This window comes from Geotrypetes seraphini, chromosome 9 (genome assembly GCF_902459505.1).
Source record: "Geotrypetes seraphini chromosome 9, aGeoSer1.1, whole genome shotgun sequence".
Taxonomy (NCBI): Eukaryota; Metazoa; Chordata; class Amphibia; order Gymnophiona; family Dermophiidae; genus Geotrypetes; species Geotrypetes seraphini.
Genome location: NC_047092.1, coordinates 132,400,958 through 132,425,016, shown reverse-complemented (window position 1 = coordinate 132,425,016; position 24,059 = coordinate 132,400,958). Strand labels below are relative to the sequence as shown.

The window sequence follows — 24,059 nt, the reverse complement described above, 5'->3', positions numbered from 1 at the left end:
AGGTCTTGTGGGAACTGGCCATCTGTGAGTAAAGTTTGAATCCATTGTAGGAGCAGAGGGTGGAATAGCTTACTGGAGGTTTTCAATAGGTATGGGGGGCAGTGGTTAAGGTCACAGGCTGCGGGACTGTATTTGTTATATAGTTTGTTGAGGTCTGACCATTGTATAGGTGAGAAGTGGGACCAGGTTCTGTCTGCTGCTACTGAATCTTTCTCTGTGGGGGGGAGTTGTGATCTCTTCTAGATGAGTAGGTGTTCCATTAAAAGCGGCTCTGATATTTGTGATCTTGTTTTTGAAGAATGTGGCTAAGAGGGTGGCTGAGGGTGAGGGGGAGTTGTTATTGGTCAGATATGGTGTGGTGTCTGTGAGTTCTTATAGTAACTGGAATAGCTTTTTTGTGTCTTGGGATCCTTCTCCTATTTGTGCTTTGAGTGATGTGCTTGAGAGTTGACAGGCTAGTAGATCCATGTATGGGGTGGTTGTTTTGTCTTGTATTTTTAGGTCTAAGGAGGTTCTGGCTATGATGGCAATTCCTCCTCTTTTGTTTTCTCTGCAGACCACTATTATTTTGTATCCCTTTGGGCAGACTTCTGTTATTCTGGGGTCTGAATGAGAAGTAAGCCAAGTTTCTGTGAGGAAAAGGCAATCTATATTTTCTTCTTCTATCCAGTTTTTTATGTGTTCTGTCTTGGGGCCTATGGCTCTGATGTTCACGTATGCACATGTGAGAGTGGTGTAGTCTGTTTGTGTGATATGAGTAAATGTTGGGTAGATGAGTGATATTTGGTGAGGTTGTGTTTTCATCTTGTAAGGGTTAGTCGGTCTCCTTGTAGTTTGTGTGAAACTTTATGCCTCCCCCTTCCATTTCTCCCTTCACTCCCATTGGTCTGGCATCCATCTTCTTCCCTTCCCTCCTCCAATGGTCTGGCATATCTTCTCTCCTCTTCTTCCCTTCCCTCTCCCACACCCCCATGGTCTGGCATTTTACTCTCTCATCTCCCTCCCATATTTACATCAGCATCCTGCCCCTTTCTTTTCCTCCAACCCAATTTCATCCACTATCCTTCCCCCTTATGTCTCTCCCTCCTTTCCCTGCAAACTAATTCCATGAGCATCTGCCCCCTTTCTTTCCCTCCAACTCAATTCCATCCAGTATCCTTCTACCTTATGTCTCTCTCCCCCTTTCCCTGCACACTAATTCCATGAGCATCTGCCCCCTATCTTTCCCTCCAACTCAATTCTATCCAATATCCTTCCCCCTTATGTCTCTCTCTCCTTGCACACCAATTTCATCAGCTTCTGCCTCCTTTCTCTCCTTCCACCACCCTTCCATACCACCCTGATCCCCTTTCTCTCCCTCCACCATCCTTCTATGCTCCTCTCTCCCTCCAAACCAGCAAGGCCCACGACTGCTTCTGCTGCCTCTGCTCCGGAAGAGGTAAATGACGTTGGAGTGGGTGGGCCAGCAGACACAGGGAGTTGTGGCAAGGCCCACGATGACTGCGGCTGCCGGTCCACCCCCTCCGATGTCACATACGTCTTCCAGAGTAGAGGCGGCAGATGGTAGTCATCGTGGGACCTTCCTGCACTTCAGTGCAGCTGCCGACTCTGCTTTGGAATAAGTACGGCAGCCACGCTGAGTTGCAGGTGCCATTTAGAGCAGCGCAGGAGGATCCGGACCCGGCTGGCCGGCTGTGCACTCCCCTAGGGCTGGCACCCGGGGTGGTCTGTATCCCCCATCCCACCCTTGGTACGCCACTGCCTTGAGTATGCCTACTATAAAACTATATGCTAGCTTATATTGCACATCCTTTTAGACCAGGGATCTCAAAGTCCCTCCTTGAGGGCCGCAATCCAGTCGGGTTTTCAGGATTTCCCCAATGAATATGCATTGAAAGCAATGCATGCACATAGATCTCATGCATATTCATTGGGAAATCCTGAAAACCCGACTGGATTGTAGCCCTCAAGGAGGGGCTTTGAGACCCCTGTTTTAGACATAACCTAAATCTATAAGAGCCCATTTAAATACCTAAAACAGTGTTTAGATATGAAAGTGATTTATATAAAATTGTACACTAAGGCCCAAATTCTGTATATGTAGGGTTACCAAACGTCCGGATTTACCTGGACATGTCCTCTTTTTAGAGGGCATGTTCGGGCGGCTTTTCAAAACCCAGCACTATGTCCGGGTTTTGAAAAGCTGCTTCTTTGGGATCACATCAGGAGTGCATCCGCGCATGTGCAATGAGAACAGGTTGAGGGGCGGTACTGGGGTGTGTGAAGTGGGCATAATGAGGCAGGGCTGGACAGAACTGGGTGATCCAGGGGGCGGGGCTCTGTGTCCAAATTTTAGTCAACCAAAATCTGGTAACCCTATATATGTTCGTAACTGAAAAAGGAAAAACAGTTTGTTCAAATAATGTATGCTGTACTGTCTATGAGCAAACTGATACACAATTCAAATTTAACCTAAGACCTCAAACACCTGTGGCACTACTGATGTAATTTTTCATGCCCTTGCTGGGGTGAGATGTTCATTATCAGTCTTGTCTTGAATATATTATTCAATACAGGCAAAATTTCTTTTTAATCAATTGTATGTGGTGAACTACTTAATTAAAGAAGACCACTTATCTTTTAGTCCGACATCTCACCCCAACAAGGACACAAAAAATGACATCATTAGTGCCATGGGTGTTTGAGGTCTTGGGTTAAATTTGAATTGTGTATCAGTTTGTTCATAGACAGAACCCTATATATATGTACGACGCTAAGCACGAATCTATAAAAGTTATGAACATTGTATAGAATCACACCTAGCACTGCTAAACGTTGCTAGAGTTTCTAACATTTAGGTGCATCCTATTTATGCGGGGGGTTTCTTTTCCTAAATGCCTGTACCTAATTTATTTATTTCATTTTATTTTAATACAGAGTACAATAAGACATCCAAATGAGAAATAACAAATTACAACCTTTACATACAACACATATTTCAATAAGACAACAAAACAACATAGTACAATAAACATATTACAATACAACCAACAAACATATAACATATAACAATGATACCGACAATAAACGACACAAACAAAACTACTTAATTACTATTACTTGACTGAGACTTGACTACTGATGCATTACGCGCTGTTACTGATTGCAAAAGCACGCAACAGAGACGTTTTCTAAACTGTAAAACCGAAGCTGCTTGCCTAAGATCCATAGAAAGCTTGTTCCAACAAAGAGGGCCCTGAACCGAAAACATCACTTTCCGGTGACTCAAAAGTTTGACCACAGACAGGGAGGGCACATCAAGACAGATCTCTAGAGTGTAGACTCCGTGCCCGAACATAAAAGTGTACTAGTGATCGTAGCAGCTCTGGAGCACCATCATTCAAAAGTTCCTGCTGAACCGGAATGTATATAGGTAAGGCTAGTCTCAGTTAAGGCACTGGTCTTTGACCTGGGGGCTGCCGTGTGAGCGGACTGCTGGGCACGATGGACCACTGGTCTGACCCAGCAGCAGCAATTCTTTTGTTCTTATGTTCTTAAAAGTTAAACACAGAATCTTAAACTTGATGCGAGCCGTAATAGGCAACCAATGCAAATCTTTTAAAACTGACATAATGTGCACAAACTGAGAAACATAATAATAATAGCAGTTTATATACCGCAGGACCATGAAGTTCTATGCTGTTTACAATGATTAAAAGATGGTACAACTTGAGTGGAATAAACAGAGTTAAGAGCTAGTGATTAACAGGTATTGATTAGCAGTTATTTTGGAGTAAGAATTGTATAGGTCAGCTGCCTAAGTACTTCAGGAACAGATATGTTTTTAGGCGTTTCCTAAATTCTCCATACGTAGTAGGCGTAAGCAATTGATCTAGGTCTTTACCCCATAATGCTGCCTGATGTGAGAGAAGGTGTTGATAATGTCTTTTAAGTTTACGTTCTCTAACTTGAGGGGAAAAAAAGTTCAAGTGTGAGCTTCTCTTATGTCTGTTAGCTGAGAAAGAGAAAAGATCAATTATATATTTAGGGGCTAGACCGAATAGTGCCTTAAAGCAAAAACAGCCGAACTTAAACTTCACATGCGCCTCCATCGGCAGCCAATGCAGTAGTCAGTAGCAAGGTGTTACGTGATCGGACTTCTTCAGTCTGAAAATCAGTTTAATCACTGCATTTTGTACCAGTTGTAATTGTCGCATATTCTTTTGGGCAATTGCCAAATAGGCGATATTACAGTAGACAAGTTTTAGTACAAGGGATTGTACCAGAATTCTAAAAGCTGACATGTCAAAATATGCTCTAATGGACCGAAACTTCCATAGAGTGAAAAAACTCTTTCTGATTAAGGAGTCAACCTGGTCTTTCATGGTTAGGCTCTGATCCAGTGTTACACCCAATATCTTCATAGTAGATTGAATAAGGTAACTAAGTTTATTGATGCAAAGTGATGTTTTGGTGTCAAGTGGGTGTGGGGAACATGCAGCGGCGTTTTGAGCAAGTTGCAAGGACCTCAGAACACATTGAGATACAGAGCATTGCAATAATCCAGCACAGGATTGATCATCAGCACTATGGTGGTTTAAAAATTATCCTCGGACAAATAATTTGTGTGCACAATGGCGCCTAAGTCAAAAACATGCACCTAACTCAAAAACATGCCTAAAATTCAACCCCCTAACCATGCCTACTTTTAACTACATGCTATGGGGCTCATAATCGAAAGAGAAATACGTCCAAAAACCTGCCTAACTCGGCACTTGGACAAACATTTCTCAAAAACGTTCAAGTGCCGATACTAAAAATGGGTTTTGGACGTATTTCTAAATGACCTAGGCCTCCATAGTGCCGCTGAACGACCAAAGCTAAACATGGTCTAAGTCACAAAAACCCACCTAAACTCACCAGATAAGTACTGCAAACAGATAAAACAGACCCCACAGACTACCCCAGTGATCACCGACCCCCCCTATACCCCCACAAAAATATTAATCACACCTTTCAAATTCAGCCTCCAGACCATCATCACCTGGCCGCCTGGCATAGGAAAGCCTAGTCGTCCAGCACAGAGGCAGCTTAAGTCATCTTGGGGGTGGGTTAGGGACCCATGGAGAGGAGGACCCATGCCCATAAGCCCCTGTAATCACTGCATTGATACTTAAACATGTGCACTCCCCTATATACCCCCAAAACCCTTTTTTACTGGCATATAAGTGGCTCCTGCAGCCAAAAGGACTATTGGGGTGGTAGATAAGTGGGTCTAGGGGATTCTGGAGGTAGTTTGGGGGGCTCACCGTAACCTATAAGGGAGCTGTAGGGAGGAGAAGACATGGCACCCTTTTTGTGAAGTTCACAGCAGTGCCCTTTAAGGTACCCCACTATTTAGGTGCCATGTCTGGGTGTGCAGTCCATCACTTTGCAGACCCCTCCCACATCCAACAGGGCTTGTTCTAGGTGTTTTGGACTTGGATGAAAAGTTGGACGGAAATGTGGTATAAAGATGGATGATTTAGCGGCTTGGATCATCAGATCTGCAGGACGTATAATTAGACGATTTTCGAAATGAAAAAAAAGTTGGACGTATTTTTCGAAAATGTGTCTTAAGCTGTTTTTTACTTTGGATGACTTGCGAGATGGACATAAACGGACTTAGACGTCCCTTTCGATTATGCCCCTCCACGGATTTCAGCATATACTTTTTTATAGAATCGCGCTTTATGAGTTGTGTGCCTAACTTTCAATTAAGTACAGTTAACTTTACACATGGCCGCAATTCTGCAAGCTGCGCCGGTACATGATTTACATACAAATGGCATTGGTTTTGGAGGCACCAGTTGCAGAATCCAACCCTATGTGCTCAATTGGCACCTAGTTTTGGGTTTAATTTTGGCACCCACCAACTTTACTCCACTTTTCGAAGTGAATGTACATGGACCAATGTTCTGAAAGCACATTTCTGTGGGTAAATACAATAACCCTCTCTATGACAGTGTGACCTATAGTATCTCAACAGTTCCAAGTAAAAATAACCAGTTACTACAGTATCCAGAAAATGTGCAAAAATGTATTGTAGATATACTAAATCTCTCTAACTTAAACTATTATTTCAGATGGACACAGAAAAGAAAAGAACAAAATCCGAAAGATTTGCTTTTAGAGAAGATGGCAGTGGAGATGGAAAATATGAAGAGATAGATTCAAGTGGTGATTGTGATGATGAGGATGGATGCCAGGGATCAGGTGACAAAATTCAACAAACAGGTAAACATGGAATATTCATATATAGAGTTGGTAAGCTAATTCATTAAACTCCTGCTGGTATTACCTTTTTATTGTGTGTGTGTGTGTGTGTGTCCTTCTATAGGCAAGAATCACACATTTGAATAAAATTTGGTAGAACAGACTCGCTGATATTCTCAATCTCCCACTTAATTTAATCCAAATTCATCTAGAGAGTGATCCCAAAATCTATATGAGATGGGCTGTCATTTATGATGACATGGGATATGTAAACAACATATCTCATGTTGTTGCATGTCATTAAAATCCAAAATTGAGCAGAATCCTGCCCCCCCCCATACACACACACAAACACACAATAATTTGTGATTTTTCTTTTGCCAATATTATTAAGCACTCCTTTGAAACAGTACACACCATTTAGAAAAAGGCACACTATTTCTGAAGGAATGCACATTCTAGTTCTAAGAATGCTTCATTGCAAACAGCATGCATATATACATGTTATAAGGAAAAGAATGTGTACTGTTTGGAAAGAGTGCACCCTTTTCCAAAAAGGGTGCATTCTTTCAAAACACTGTGAACTATGGGGGCAATTCTATAAATGGTGCTCAAAAATGGGCACCAGAAAAGATTGGTCCTAGCTGCTATTCTATAAAAGGTGCATGTCTATGGAATAGCTTTTAGTACCAATTCTTTAGGCACCAGACTTATGGCTTCTGATACCTAGGGCTCCTTTTACAAAGGTGCGCTAGCGGTTTTAGCGCGTGCTAAAATGCCGCACACGCTAGCCGCTACCACCTCCATTTAAGCAGGCGGTAACTAGCAGGCACTAATCCTGTCCATGCGGCCTCAAAGACAAGTGATTTTCAAGTTTCCAGGGTAAACCCGAAGGTGTGCTGCTTAGACAGATGAGATGAAGACATATGCTGGAGAGGTTCTCTTGTCTTCCCTCCACATCCCTGTTCTGTCTGGGATCTGAGATTTTAGGTTTCTACCTGCACCACACCCTCCCTGTTCTGCCTTGCCTATGTCATGCCCTTTAAGGTAGCTCTGTGATGGAGTGTTTTTAAGAAGAACTAGTAACTAGAGAATGACACGGTAGCTGTTACCCACAGCTAGTCGTGGGTAACCCACTGAAACAGTGGAGGGGGGGAAGTGCTCACTGCGGGCATGGAGACAAGGCCATCCACTGCCCTGTGGAGCCGTAAATGGCCTTGTCCCCACAATTACCTACCGAATCTATCTCCCTCCCTCCCCCTTACCTTCGCGGCATGTTGTGGCATTAGTAAAGTAACTTGCTCAAGCCGGCCAAGCTTGCCTGCAGTCGCATGTGTGTGGATGGAAGCTTCTCCTCTGACGTAACTTCCGCCCACACACACGCGACTACAGGCAAGCTCGGCTGGCTTGAGCAAGTTACTTTACTAATGCGCTGCGAAGGTAAGGGGGAGGGAGGAAGATTCTCGGGCCGCGTGAGGGGTGCTGAAAGGCGGTGAGGTGACGAGTGGGAAGGGTGGTGGTGGAGAGAAGACACTGAAGGGAAATGGGGAAGACAGAATGGGGAGAAGACACTGAAGGGTAATGGGGAAGACAGAGTGGGGAGAAGATGCTGAAGAGAAATGGGGAACAGAGAGTGGGGAGAAGATGCTGAAGGGAAATGGAGATTGGAGAAGACAGAGTGGGGAGAAGACTCTGAAGGAAATGGGGAAGACAGAGTGTGGAGAAGATGCTGAAGAGAAATGGGGAAGACAGAGTGGGAGAAGATGCTGAAGGGAAATGTGGAACAGAGAGTGGGGAGAAGATGCTGAAGGGAAATGGGGATTGGAGAAGACAGAGTGGGCAGAAGACGCTGAAGGGAAATGGGGAAGACAGAGTGGGCAGAATTCGCTGAAGGGAAATGGGGAAGACAGAGTGGGCAGAAGACGCTGAAGGGAAATGGGGATGATAGAATGGGGAGAAGATGCTGAAGGGAAATGGGGATGACAGAGTGTTGAGAAGATGCTGAAGGGAAATTGGGAGCAGAGTCTGGAGAAGACACTGAAAGGAAAGAAGACAGAGATAGATGCCAGACTATGGGGGAGCGGAGGGAAGAAGATGGGTGCTAGACCAATTGGGGGGGGGGTGAAGGGAGAGGCACAGTAACAGAGCAAATGGAAGACGCTGAGAGAAGGAATTGAATTAGAAGATGAGGAAAGCAGAAACCAGAAAAAAAAGTAGAAAAAAAATTATATTTATTTATTTGTTTTAGGATAAGGTAGTATATTAGTTTTGTTGATAAAAATTTATAAACAAAGCCCTGCCAGCTGAACATCAATTTCTCTAGTTCAGCAGCCAGAACTTTGATTTATAAGGAAGGAATAAGCTAAATATTGCAGTACTGAGACTTGTATGGATGCTGCAGGGATAGTAGTTGTGGGGACAGGGTGGGGACAGTGATCGCGGGGACAAGTGGTGATGGGGATGGGGTGGGAACAGTGGTCATGGGGACGGGGCGGTGTCATGGATGGTGGTCCTGGGGACAGGACAGTGACGGGGACAAATATTTTCCCTGTGTCATTCTCTACTGGTAACCTTATACCTTCACTCACAATGAATTAGTGAAAAAAAATTATGAAAGTTCAATCTAGGTAGATAGGATTAAAAATGTAGGGAGCAAAACAAATGAAGGTGTGACCATTCCTTGGATAATCTTTCTTTTTTTATTGCATTTTAAACATGAAGTTTGCAAGTATTACACTTTATTTCAGCAATAAAGAGAACTCAATTCTCAAATAAGTTACCAATCATAAAGGAAATATATTAGTGCATTATCAGTCCACAAAAAAGGGGAGAGATCCAAAGAAAAGAAAATACTACCTTGAAGCTAAGGTTACAAAGAAGGAAAAAATTCAAAGCATTACTTGAGACTTAGCTAGCATATAATCAAATTACATCGCTTTGCTACTGAGATCTGGGTCATAAAAGAAACCTAAGGATAATCTTTCTTGAGGGCTATGTTTTATTGAAGGCTATATAGTTTTAACTGATTTTGCTGAGGAGCTGAGATAAGTTGTAGATGAGAGTTTTTAGTGACCTATAAATGTTAATGATAGGCAATGTGGGAATATTTTAGAATATATAGATGGATTGATTATTTTAAACTTGTACACATATGTAACTTTGTATTGTTTGAAACTGTAACAAGTTCTGGAAGAGTGAGTTTTAAATTCAAATTGCTGTTTCTTGATTGCCACGGATAGTATAATATTTCTCCTTATATCTGTTCCATTCTGTTAGTAGAGCAATAAAGATAATATATGGAAGGTAAGACAGCATCCTAAAAATTACTGAGGACATTTTATTCTGTTAGTCTCTGGTCTCTTTAATCATGCACCTGTGAGAATCTGGAGGACAGTTAGTTATTCCTCTTCAGATTACTGTTGAGAATCTCACTAACACTGAGCATGAAAAGTACAATGTTTTTCGAGTATCAGATATGTTGTCTTTAGTTCTATGTATCGTATATACTCAAATATAATCTGAGATTTTGGGGCAAAAAAAGGCCCAAAAATGGAAGTCTCGGTTTATATTTGGGTCAGCACTGACCCACCCCTCTACTGAACCTGCTTGCAGGCCTCTGCCGGGCCCGTCATGAAACCTGGTGGTCTAGCGGTGGCTGGGGCAGAAGGGATCCCTCCTGCCTCCTGTCCCAGCCCGATTCTAATTATTTTTATCTCCCTCCTGCCTCCCCCGCATACCTTAAGTATCCCTGGTGGTCCAGCAGTGAATTGCGGCAGGAGCGACCTTCCTTTGCTCCTGCCCGTGCAGAACCACTAGTTAATTGACTGCCGCAAGCTCATGACAGCCAATCAGCTAGTGGCTCTGCATAGGTAAGAGTGACTTTCCTTCACTTCTGAACGTGCTGATTGGCTGCCGCGGCCAACTTTGGGCAACTAGCGCCGTACATCCAAATTGGACTTAGACATATCTTTTGATTATGTCCTTCCACTTGTTTTGCCACATGAAATATGGGTGCTGAGGAAAATTAAAATGGAAATTTTTGAACCTTGTTTGTATAGTTTGATATAAAGAGCTTGTGGTGGGGAACAGTGTAATGGAGTTAGCAATCTATAAGAGGATGTGATTATTTGATTTTTGATGTTTATTTTATGTGTGTCTGGGTTTTTAAAATGGCATTCTATTTGTATGGTTATGCATTTTAATGTGTATATCTGTGTATTTTATTATGTATGTGTTTTTGGAACCTGCTTTGTATAAAGGGGGATATAAATAAAAACTATAAACCTTTTTTCCTCTTCTGGGGTGGAGGGGGGGGGAAGTTACCTTGTTTTATATTTGGGTCAGTTTATATTTGAGTATATACGGTAAACCAGTGGATTCAGAGATGGTTTGCAGGTACCACTCACCTCTCAGTAACTGATTCTTCACTGTAGATGGCTGGGAGTCTATCCATCCAATAATATTTAAAACTCTGTAATTAAATCAAAATTTCAGCCTATTTATTTATTTTTCTACTATAGACTCTTATGTTGGATAGTATGGGGTTCATAATAAAAAAAATTCAAAAAGTGGCCTAAATTGGTACTTGGATGATCAAAAAGCCAGATTGTCCAAGTACCGATAATCAATATTGGTTTTAGATGTATATAAAACCAGCATAGGCCTTTACCCTGCCTCTAAATGCCTAGAGCGAAAAGAGGCGTTTTTAGAGGAGGGGAAAGAGCGGGAGGTGTGCCGACCTAGACTTAGTTGTACAGCAAGTATAACCAAAACTTTACAAGGTTGCCCAGTCAGAACTTATACGTTTTGACTTAGACCAAGTCAAAACAGATATTCGTTCCAAATAGGGGCCACTGAACTGATCGCGATCCCCCCTGAACTGCGAAGCACAGCAGGAGAGATGCTTAATCTCTCCTGCGGTGGTTCAGGGGGATTGCGAATGCGGCAGGAGAGATGCCCAATCTCTCCTGCCGTAGTTTGCAGCAGTTCGGGAGGGGGGGATCGTGATCGCGGCAGGAGAGATTAGGCATCTCTCCTGCCACGGTTTGCAGCAGTTCGGGGGGGATCGCGATTGCGGCAGGAGAGATTAGGCATCTCTCCTGCTGCGATTGTTGCCGGGGGGGGGGGGGGGGAGTGGATTCTGTAACCGGTGTTGTTTTTGACAGATGCCAGTTACAGAATCCAGCTTTAAGTGAAGGACTGGCCCCTCCTTTGCCTATAAGGTCTTGTTTTGGGCGTTTGGGACTTAGGCAATTTTTTTGATTCATAATGTGTTCTATGGTTAGACGTAGTGCTGGTCTGGGCGATTAAACTGCTGAACGTAGAGGTAGGCCATTCTCAGAAAAAACTTAATTTTGGACGTTTTCATGAGAATGGACATTTTCCCTGCTGCTACTTTCAGCGTTTAGGGCCTTAGGCCAAAAGGTGACTTAGACTTTTTTTTTTTTTTTAATTATGCTCCTCCATGCCATTTAAAGTACCAGGCTGGAAAGCACTGCAAAGATAATTCATCTTTATCATAAAAATAGGGACGGTGAGACTGCCCTGATGGTTCTATGACAGTATATGGATGGCTTAGGCTTGATTCTTCTTTGGGCAGCCAGTGTTTATGATACTACACAGCCAATGTTTGCAGCTCTCAGTGAGAGGGAGACTCAGCCATCAATGACACAAAGATGCTTATTGCAAAAGAGCTATTTGGGTTTTAGACATGCATAAACTGATATTTCAAGTTCATTTGTATTTGATGCTAAATTTAGAAAGCCTCAAAAATTTTACTGAAAACTTTTTTTTCAGAACAATACTATAAAAATAAAAAAGAATGAGATAAGAAAGAGTCAATGACATTATTACGTTGCAGAGGAAATAGAAATCTAGGAGAGGTCCTATGAGCATCGAGAGCAGTGTGGAGCATTCAGCGCGGCTATCACGGTTTAGTAAAAGGGAGGATAATGACAAATAATAACTAATTGAATTTGTTAAAATGCTTATATCACAAGAAAGTATAATTGAGAGGGAGTAGGATATGATCTAACAAGAAAGAAATAGTTGTATGCCTGCACGAGAGGGTTCTGAAAACTTCAAAGCTCAACCAAGAAGAGAATGACATGGATATGGTTCAATCAATGATTTAAAACAGTGGTTCCCAACCCTGTCCTGGAGGACCACCAGACCAGTCTAGTTTTCAGGATAACCCTAATGAATATGCATGAGAGAGATCTGCATATAATGGAGGTGCCAGGCATGCAAATCTGCTCCATGCATATTCATTAGGGCTATCCTGAAAACCCGACTGGCCTAGTGGTCTTCCATGACAGGGTTGGGAACCACTGATCTAAAACAATGTCAAAACACAGAATTCTGTTTCTGCAAATTGGCTCTTAATGAAACAAGATAACACTCTTTTCAGCTACAGTGGCAAAATAACACTCAGAATATTGGAAGTTGGTTGTCTGGGCTAAGAAATTTTTCAGCACCTCCTCGTTTAGTAAACCTTATGGAAAAGCATTAGGAGTTTAAAAATAATTCTAGAATTGATATAAAATAAATATCCCTCTTCAGGTAGAGGTGTTACATGACTGGATTTCTTTGCTTTAGTAATTAAATTTACCATAATGTTTCAATCATTTAAGGCAGTTCAGGTCAACTGAGTGTAATCTGTGAACGAGGTAATTGAAGTAATCTAGAGCAGTGTTCTTCAACCTTTTTACACCTATAGACCAGCGGAAATAAAAGAATTATTTTGTGGACCGTCAAACTACTAAGACTACTCCGCCCCATCCCCGCAGCTCGGTCCCCATCCCGTCCCCATGAACTCGGTCCCCGTCTCCATCCCGTGTACAAGGAGTGTGGAAAGAGAGAGAGAGAGATCCATAGTACATCTCTCCCACTCCCTCTACTGCCATATCCAACATTTTCCCCCTCTCTTCCTCAGATCATGTTCAGCATTTTTCACTATTGCCCACCAGCCCCATGCCCAACATTTCTCCTTCTATCACCCCTCTCCAGCACCATGCCAGCAATTGCGGCCAGCGTTAAAAAGAAGCAGCAGTGGCGGAGGCATAGCTGACACTGGTTTATATGAAGCTAGCGCGAAGCCCACAGAAACAGCCCATGATTGCTTCATGACAGAAGGACAAGGCCTTAAATGTAGACCTGTAAAATACGGGCCTACATTTAAGGTGTCTTTTAGAAAAAAAAATGCACAATTCTCTAAAGGACGCCAATGCATGATTGACACATGATCGGCGGCCACTGAGATCTAAATCCTTTAGAGAATCAGGACCAAAAGGTCATTTTTTGTAAAGGATGTCTAGAAGTTAGGCATCGTTTAGACGTCTAGTAGCAGATCGCTCATTGTGACGCACAATAGAGAATCACGCTCAGCGGTGCTCAGCGAATGTAAGTGCATCTTTGTAGTTAGGCGTGCTTTATGGAATTGCCTTTTAGGCATCTCATAGACATCTTCACAATGTCTATAACATAATCACATTAGAATGGCGATTTTGTGCTGTTTTCACATTAAAATTGTATGCAGTAAAATGGCATGCAGAAGGCAGCCCAATTTTACAGAAGCACCACTATTATATTTTATTTATTTATCTTTATATTCAGCTACTTTATCATATTTCCCTTCTGACCTGGTGGGCTCAAGTGACTTGCCCAGGGTCACAAGGAGCAGTTAAGTGTTTAAACCCACAACCTCAGGGTACTGAGGCTGTAGCTCTAATCACTACATCACACACACTCAGTTAGTAAACCACATGTTAATTCAAAAGCCAAACTTATAGCCTCTTGATTCAGATTCATAAGCAGTCAAACATGTACCTTCAATAATTCTTCTTTTGGCCTCTGTGTTCCTCAATCAAAGCACAAGAAAAAAAAAATATATATATATATATATTTATAATTTTTGGTATAAAGAGGACTCCTTTTTGATAATAATGAAAAATGAAATTTAATAATACATTACTCAAGCAAAGCACATGATAAAATATATTGCATACTAAATCTTACTCTCAAAGTTTAAGAAAATAAGAAGAGAAACCCTACTCACAATGGTTGTGGCTCAGAGCAAGTGATATCATCAATATGCACCTAGATGGCAGATTGTCACAAAAAAAAGGAATATGTGCTGGGATACCTGATCATGTTAGGGATTTGAACCCATGACGTGTGGAACATGAAAGCAGTGCCTTTAACCACTAAGCCACATGTGTTTCCTTTTAGGCAGGCGTTCCTGCCATGTGAATTGATACCTTAGGACAAGCATGTCCAACTTCAAACAAGTCGTGATCTACTTTTTCCAGCCAAAAGTGCCGGTGATCTACCACCATGAAAATTAAGTTTCAAATTAGTTTAAAATTAAATTTTAACCCAATAAAGTTGGAGGATTCCCCCCCACACACACACATTTTTAATGAACCCTGTGTCATTTACTTGAATGTGATCAGCTGTTAGGCAAATTAAGCAAAAACAAAACAGATTAAGATCCAGTAAGAACTTGAAGGGAAATGGAAAGTACATTTTTTCTTAAAGTTTTATTGAGTAATAACTTTCTTTAACTGTCTTAATAACTATTTTTAAAGTAATTTTTATTGAGTAATTTGTGTTAAATTTAGGTCTAGTATTGATCCAGGATGATCTTGTACAATCTTTAATATTTCGCTCTTGCTCATTAGTGATACGTCTGAGCCTGCATTTCATCTACCAGCTTTTTGAAGTTGGGTGAATATTGCATGAGGGCCAGTCTCGGGGAATCCTGGAGATGTTCATCTGTCATGTTGGAACGTTGTGTACTCTTTGTCATTTTCAGATGGGAAACAGGAGTGTACAGCTTCACTGTATCTTCTCAAGTTGGGAAATTTGTCTCTAGGCACTAGCTTCCAAAACGAATCTTGCTCAGCATGGGTCTTGAGAAAAATGTCATTTATAAGGGTTAAAATTTCATTTTCAAGAGATGGCTTGTTCAATGAGTAATTTTTACTGATAGCAGCTGCAGTTACTTTAGGGCTCCTTTTACTAAGGTGTGCTTGCATTTTTAGTGCAAGTTAAACTAAAAATATTAACACAAGCTCTATGGAGGCGTTAGCATTAAGCGCGCGTGGCATTGTAGTGCGCGCTAAAACCGCTAGCACACTTTAGTAAAAGGATCCTTACATGTCCACATCTACTTTGAATGGATATGATAAATACTCCACAACTGTTCCAATTTTTTGGAAGTCACAGAATCTATTTTTGAATTCCTGGATAACAGAACAGATTTCTGTCACATAGTTCTCGTTCTGAAAAACAAAATTTGGATATTGTCCTAGATGGTCCTGCATATTAGGAAAATGATCAAAAGTGTTTTTTTCAAGATGTCATCATTAACTCAAATTTGCTCTTATAGGATGAAACTATACTCATCATCTCTCTGTGTTTCCTAGATGTGCGAAGGATACTTCTACACTATCTGCAGGTTACTAACGAATTTCGATGTTCAGATCACCTCTTTGTATTATTGCGGGATGCAAAATTGGTATGGCAGCATCCAAAGCTTCCATCGCTTGATGTGTCAAAGAGACAATTGCTTCTGCTTACTTGATGGCAGGGCAGCAGTTGCCAGACAAACTTAATGCCCATTCAACCAAAGCGATGGCTACTTATTGGGCTGAGTCCAGAGGTCTTTCCTTGGAGGAGATTTGTGATGTGGCTACTTGGTCTTCTAAGAATACATTTTCTAAGCATTACTGATTGGATGTGGCAACATATGCGGAGGCTGCTTTTGGGGCTTCGGTCATTGCAGAAGCGGCATTTGCTTCCCACCCAGATTGAGGATTGTTTTGCTACATACCACTAGTCTCTGGATTCATCTGCTGCTGTTGCTAAGAAAGGAAAAATTATGTTATTATCTATTAATTTTCTTTCCTTTAGACGCAGCAATGAATCCAGAACCCTACCCTTTCTGGATATTGACTGTCGGTTTATCTTTAGCAAGTTCCAGAAGTTTTGTTTTAGTTGATAATTGTATTCTATATTAATACCTTTCAAATTTCTTATGGGAAATAAGTTTTTGCATTTTGAGAATTTCCTGGTTCAAGTTGCTTGGGCAAAGAGCAATACTGAAGCTGCAGGAGACGTTCCATCCAAGACGACCACCTGTTAATCAGTTATCTATCTTCACCTGCTGGTCGATGTGTGCTATCCCACTAGTCTCTGGATTCATCTGCTGTGTCTAAAGGAAAGAAAATTAACAGGTAAGAACATAAGTTTTCTATCTTTTCTATTCACTTGTATGCTTACTTAGATATTTTTTTATTTTTCACTTGCTCCTTATCTATATATTTTTAGTGAGCACATTATTCCTTCACTCATTATGCCTCCCTTTTCTTTGCGAAGATATATTTTGCTGTATTGCAGTATCTTCTTCTGTAATCCTTTTCTGGAAAATAGCAGACAACTGAAAGTTAAAAGGGATAGAAGAATAATTATGCTAAACCTGTCTTGAAACAATGTCCTGTTTATGGAGATACAACAGTGGAGGCTTGAAGCAATGACCCTAGTAGAGATGATAAAACACAACTAAGAAACAAGTCTGGCATGGTTCTTCTTTGGAATGGCTCCAAATCTGAGTCATGGGAAATCTTAATTGGTAAAAATTTGATGAATTATGTTTATTTGAAATTGTTTATATGGAAAATAGTTGTATTTTAATTCCTTCTGAAATGTGCCATATGTTGGTCAGGATATTAAAATGCAATCTTGAGTAGTTGAAGACATTAATTAGGTATTAATAACTGACAAAAAGGGTATTTCCTGGCACCAAGAAGCTCTAAGAAGCAGGAAATTAAATTATATATGAGTCAATGGGTGTTTATACCCTTCTTGTACAAAAATACCTCAAAATATATTAATGACTTTTACATGTCCTATACCAATGATTGAGGTTGATAACAGTCTGGACAAGATGCTAAAGTGCATAGGACAAAGCAACACAGAAAAATAGTAGCAACATTTTAAATAGAGAGAACACAACATGGAGGTGGAATGTAATTGAATGCTAACATCTGGAATACCAGCTGTCTTTGATAATGCTAAACTCTTCACCTTCCCAATGTACCCAAGAAGTGATTTTTTTCAGCTGCATTCTATAATATATTCTGTCTATTCTTACTACCGGCAAGGATTGTGTTGATGTTAGCTCTTACCGGATACCCAGTTTTTCTTTCCTTCATGTTTCTTGTTATGTTTGTTCAGTTGTATTTGTCAATCAGTTTGTGATTGTCCGCCTCCCTTTTATATTTTTGTATTGTAAACCGCTTAGATTTTAACTTTGGTTTTATATATGCGGTATATCAAATAAATTGAACTTGAACTTGAAACATTCCTTTGGTTTTATTGAGCAAAGAATTGTGATTGCCCTCTTACTTTTAATCAATTTGCGGGTGATAACATTTTTATTGTACTAAAAAAGTATTTTTGACAATCATTTGAGAATTATCGTTGCTTTATCAGGTCAATAAAGAAACAGTACAGTTGTACTGGGTTTAAATTGTGCAAATGCAACTAGGATATAAGTTGTCTACCTATGCTGGTATAGCTTAGTGAAAGGGAATGTTAGGATAGATGGAGATGATGAGATATTAAGGGAGTAGGCGAGTTATCAACATGGGCTACCATTAATATATATATATTTTTACATCAAGTTGTGCTATTTTCACCCAGGGTCTCATTGCATAAAATAAGAACCTATACTAAAATACCCTGACTCATGATACATTACCCCAACTTAAAAGTATAACCCATGTAGGCAACTTCCCCCTAACATTTTACAGGGCTATATCTGATAATAAGTAAGAAAGTCAATGCCTCTTTTGTGTCATTCTCAAAACATGGAGAAGAATGAATGCAAGCCTGCTATATGTAGGTCACTGCAGTGTAGGGTTTGTGATATGTGATGGTGGAATAACTTGCACTGGTAAGGTATTGCGCCATTTTTCAATGTGTTATGTTTGGACTTTACATCTTTTAAATTTTTGCTTCAGGTTAAGTGGTTGTTATAAGGTTATAATTGGGGAAAGGGGTGAATATTTCTTTAAAATTTCATCCTCCAGAAATAGGTCTCCCATTGTTTTACTTCTAATTCACTGTGCTTGAATTTGTTTATCTAAGTATGCTGCCTCCAAATTCTAATAAACTATTGACAGCACACCTATTTACAGATGTCACAAACCACTTATGATGCAGAATGGATTAGCTCCAGCAGTACATGATATTATGGCCTTTATTTTAGAATCTCTATTCATGCTAACACTAGCATGCAGCCATTTAAAAAAATTATCATTGAAGTATCATTGAAATTATCATTGAAGTACATTGAAGTACCTCCTCTTATTTACTCCCTCCAAAGTAAACTCAACCTACTCATATGAAACTTCTGCTGCATAGACAGATGTGATGAATGTATATTTATTATTTACTGATTTATTTATTATGATTTATTGACCACCTTTTTGAAGGCATTCATTCAAAGTGGTGTACAGCAAAAATAGGTCAGACTTAAGCAATAGACAATTACAATATCATATAACTGTGAATACAAAGTATGACACAGTATACTACATTATAATGTTATCACAATATGCAATAAAATAATTGAATGCACCACAAAGGGTATAGGCAAAAAAGGGGCATATAGACAGAAATGACAGAGTAACAGAAGTTAGAAAACAAGGGAACTAATTTGAAGAAAGTTGCACATGAGGTCAGAATAGTGCTTGAAAGTTATCTCAGCAAGGGTTAGAATAGAAAAACATGTGCTGCTATAAGGCTATAGTATGTGCAGCCAGTGTCACTCCTTGTGTGTGTGACTAGCAAGTTAGTTAGTTATTTCATTAAAGGCCTGGTTGAAAAGCCAAGCTTTCACCTGCTCCCTGAAGTAGATAGTCTTGTATTGAGCAAAACTGTTCAGGAAGTGCATTCCAGGGTGGGAGCTACTCTGGAGAAGACTTTCTGGTGGGTATCAAATTGTGTGATGTCCTTCAGAGAGGGTGTGGTTAGGGATACTCCTTGGGAGTATCTTTAGTGACCTGATAACCAGTGAATGGACACATTGCTTACAAACTTCTATTAGTCTTTCTGCAGCATTCAGAATCAATTGGAGCTGGTGCAGCCCCTTTGTCAGACCAGTTTACAATGCATTACAATAATCTAGTCTTGATGTTATCATGGCATGAACAACTGATAGCATTCCTTGTCTTTCCTGGGCCTCTCTGATCTGCCATTACTCGGAGGTTTGTTTGTTTTTCTCACTGTCTGTACTATGTCCTCCCTGCCCTGCCTTGCTTCAGCCATGCTCTTTAAGGTAGTTCTATAACAGTGTGTTGTTAAGGGATCCAGTAACCTCCTAAACACTCCCTCATAGTAACTTATACTGACATAAAAGAAAGATTCATGCATAATAATTATTCTGGAATCTTTATACTTCATTATTGTTGTGGGTTGTTTTGGTTTCCTGCTGGCATGGGTGAATGTTGTTGAATTTTTGATTAGTCTCTAGCCTACAATTGGAAAATAAACAACAAGATTGCAGTAATATTCTGCCAAGTAAATAATTTCTAAATAGCATTTTTAATGTAACTTTATCTTTAATATTTTATAAAGCACAGTGGCTCCTTTTTATAGCCAGCTCTGATTTTACATAAAAATAAATTCATGTTGCCTTAGGATAAAGCTAATATACTATAGTATTTCAATTTTGCCACAGCCAATATTCTTAATGGCAAATAAAAATGTTGGCTTCCATCCTACAGTATGTGTTATGAGGAGAGAACACTAGTTTAACATTAATACAATCAGTATAAAGTGTTTCTACACAGGAAATTGTAATACTGAATTAATACCCCTTTTAGTGACAGAGCCTATGCTTACATAGGGAACTAGTAAAGCCTTTATTGTAGAGGAAATGTTTTCCTCTTCCAGATGAAGAGAACTTTGAGTCACCTACCATGGAGCATGAGAGCCAGCTTTTTAAAATGACTAGATGGAGGGTGGGGGTGGGGAGCTAAATGCAACAGAAATTATCCTACAATGAACACAGAGAAGGAGGTTGCTTGGTAGGTTGCTCAATATTGGAAAGTGCTCGGCACATACTGCACTGAAGGCTAGATGCACTAAAGCAGCGGTCTCAAACATACGGCCCGTGGGACGCATGTGGCTCTCCAGGTGTTATTTGCGGCCCATGGTCTGGACGCGATCAACAGCATTTCTCTTCCCCTTTCCCTTCCTTTTGGAGCAGCAGCAGCATGTCTGGCCGGCTCGTTCCGTTCAAAGCCACAGGTTGGAGGCTCCTCGCGCTATCCACTCCTGCATCGGAAGTCTCTCTGACATCACAAAATCAGAGAGGCTTCAGACGCAGGCGCGGATCTCGCAAGGAGCCGCCACCCACGGCTTTGAATGGAACGAGCCGACCAGACACGCTGCTGCTCCACAAGGAAGAGAACGGAAGGGGAGGGGAAAGAGAAATGCTTCTGCTACATAGGAAAGGGAGACCCTAGGGAAATGCTGCTGCTGCTGTACAGGGAAAGGGAGAGGGAGGGAAAGGGGAAGAGAAATGCCTCTCCTGCACAGGAAAGGGGGAAGGGAAATGCTGCTTCTGTTGCTGCTGCACCCAATTGGGGAAAGAGAGGGAAGGAAGGAGAAGGGAGAGGAGAGGAACAAGAGAAGAAGCCAAGTTCATGGGAGGGAGGGAAGGAAAGGAGATATCAGACCATGGAGGGGGAGGGAGAGATGCCAGGGCATGGGGGAAGGGAAGGAGACAGATGCCAGACCAGGGGAAAGGAAGGAAGGAGGGAGGGAGAGAAAGGAAGGAAAGAGATGCCAGACCATGGAAATAGGACGGAAGAAGAGAGAGATAGGAAGGGAAGGTAAGACATGGAAACGTAGATTTTGAAATGAAAGCAGAAAAATTGAACATTAAGTTAATGCCAAAGATGGATGCAAGGCAGAAAGTGAAGACGGAGAGAAAAACAGTCAAAGGACAAGAAGGCCCTGGAAATATAGTTGAAAGCACAGAAAAATAAAGTCACCAGACAACAAAGGTAGGGAAAATGATTTTATTTTCAATATAGTGATTGAAATGTGCCAGTTTTGAGAAAGAAAAGATATTAAACTTTAAATGTGAGGGCTGCAGAAAAAATAGAGTACTTGGAGGGCCGCAGAAAAAATAGTTAGTCTTATTAAAGAAATGACAATTTTGCATGAGGTAAAACTCTTTATAGTTTATATATCTTTCCTTTTAACTGTTAAAGGAAAGTTTTATAAACTATAAAGGGTTTTACCTTATGCAAAATTGTCATTTCTTTAATAAGACATTAACTATTTTTTCTGTGGCCCTCCAAGTACCTACAAATCCAAAATGTGGCCCCGCAAAGGGTTTGAGTTTGAGACCACTGCACTAAAGCCTCCGATCATCTAAAGATCATCGCTAAACCGGTTTTACTACTTTAGTGACCAATCGTATTTACTGACCCGATGCTCTAAACAAGCTCATCGTACGGTTTAACGTGCGGTCCTACATCCTCTGATTCTGGCATACAAATTAGGTCATTAATATTGCTGACCTCAGCACCAAACTACAAAACCTTCAGAAGAGAAATCAAAACTATGTTATTTAGGAAATTTATCAAGACAAGCTCACGATATAACCGATTACCTCAATCTATCTCCAGATCCTTAACGTTCCAATCAAATAGCTATCTTGTAATCTTCTGGATATGACCAGAATCTCCTCTTATTGTAATCCACCTAGAACCGCAAGGTATTGGTGGAATAAAAGACACCAATGTAATATAATATAATATTAAAACCAGGCATCCGATCAATGCCCTAAACTTGCATGCCAGAATCGAAAAGCCGCCAGGGTCTGCCTGTTTTTTTCATTTTTTTCTATGGGCACAGATGTGTGTGTAACATGCTCTCAATATCTGGCCCATAAAAAAGCTACACGCCCCCCCCCCTTCCCAATGATGGTTCTCTCAACACCCCCCCCCCCCCCCGAACTGCAAAATCCAGTACATTAAAATCACCTATTAGTAAAACTTCCCCTTTTTTTAGATATATTCTGAATGTCTACTACTAAATCTTCCGTCTGTGAAGGAGGCCTGTATATCACACCAGTGTAAATATATTCACCTTTCCCTCTTTCCAAATTGATCTACAGTTCCTTTTCCTTGCCCTGCAGACCCTGCAATTGTGTGGCTTTAATGTGATCTTTAACATATAGTGCTACTCCTCCTCCTTTTCTTCCTACCCTGTCTTTCTTGAACAGATTATAGCCTAGTATTACTACATCCTAGTCATGGTTCTCCGTTTTAGCTAACCATATTCCACTTCTCCCCATATTTCATGATAGATATCATGTAGCCATCATGAGAAGGTGTAATCTGTTTCTCCTAGTATAGAAAACCCTATTATTATACAAAAAACATAAGAACATAACAATAGCCTAATGGGTCAGACCAATGGTCCAGCTAGCCTAGTAGCCTGTCTTCATGGTGGCCATTCCAGGTCACTAGTACCTGGTAAAAACCCAAATAGTAGCAACATTCCATGCTAATGATCCAGGGCAAGCAGTGGCTTTCCCTATGTCCGTCTCAATAACAGACTATGAACTTTTCCTCCAGGAAATTGTCCAAACCTTTCTTAAAATCAGCTATGTTACCACAACCTCTGGCATCGCATTCCAGAGCTTTACTATATAAGAGCATAAGAATAGCCTTACTGAGTCAGACCAATGGTCCATCTTGCCCAGTAGCCCATCTTCACGGGGGCCAATCCAGGTCTCTAGTACTCGGCAAAAAAACAAATAGTAGCAATATTCCATGCTACTGATCCAGGGCTTGCTTCATTACTTCTTCATGAAACTCCTTGAGGTCTTGTTATAGACACCAGCCTTCTCAAATAAGTATTTGCTAAGGTTGTCTTCTTGGCCTCTGGTTGGATGAATCAAACCCAGTCAGGGCAGTTGTTAAGGAAATGTTTCTACTGTAGAAAAAGAGCAGACTACTAATTTTTGATTGTGTTAACTACTATCATTAAAGTGTAATGATAATAATATTAGAATGCACAAGTAAAAGCTGCTCATACTTTAATTTAATATAAAGCAATTAAATATGATATTCAGTTTGTTAGGAATATTTTACGAATATTAACTAAAAATTATTGAGTCGACCACCAAGGAAGTTAGAATAACAAATTATATTTAGCTGATACTCAAAACTACACCTCTGCTTTGTATATGTTTGCAGGTACCGTAGTTGGAGTACTGTATAAAATACATATGGGCTTCATTTTTGCAGTGTTCATCTTTTAGCATAGAAACAATTTGTTATATATTTACAAAGGAGAAGAAATTAAATATTTATTCATATTTCATTTGTATATAGAACATCTGAATTTGCTCCCTTTGGTATTTATTAAGAGGCCTATTACTAAGCTGTGCTAAAAAGTGGCCTAGGTGCTATTTTTACCCATCACTGAGGCTACTTTTAGGGGTGTGTCTAAAATGGCCACAATTTGACTTTCCCTATTAAGAGCAAAGTGTATGGCCATTAACGTGTGAGCACTCCAAAGAACTGGAGAAAAACTATGTTTTCTTCTGTGATAGTAACGTAATTTACTGACAATAATCACAGCTATAATTATAATTATGATTTAAATTAAATATTTATGTGAAAAACTCAGACCCTGAACCCGTGAAATAGTTAACAACACCACCTGAGGTTCGATGGGGGACCATCATAGTTTTTCACTGTCCCCATATA

The 24,059-nt window shown here is 40.5% G+C and overlaps 1 protein-coding gene across 1 annotated transcript in view; it reads left to right on the top strand.

The window, feature by feature from the left end:
• LOC117366433 (glypican-5-like) overlaps positions 1–24,059 on the top strand; it is a 944,740-nt gene that overhangs the window by 689,391 nt on the left and 231,290 nt on the right. The window contains exon 8 of the mRNA XM_033957771.1: positions 6,126–6,276. Within this exon, the coding sequence (XP_033813662.1) occupies positions 6,126–6,276 (151 nt within the window). The remainder of the gene's footprint in view (positions 1–6,125; positions 6,277–24,059) is intronic.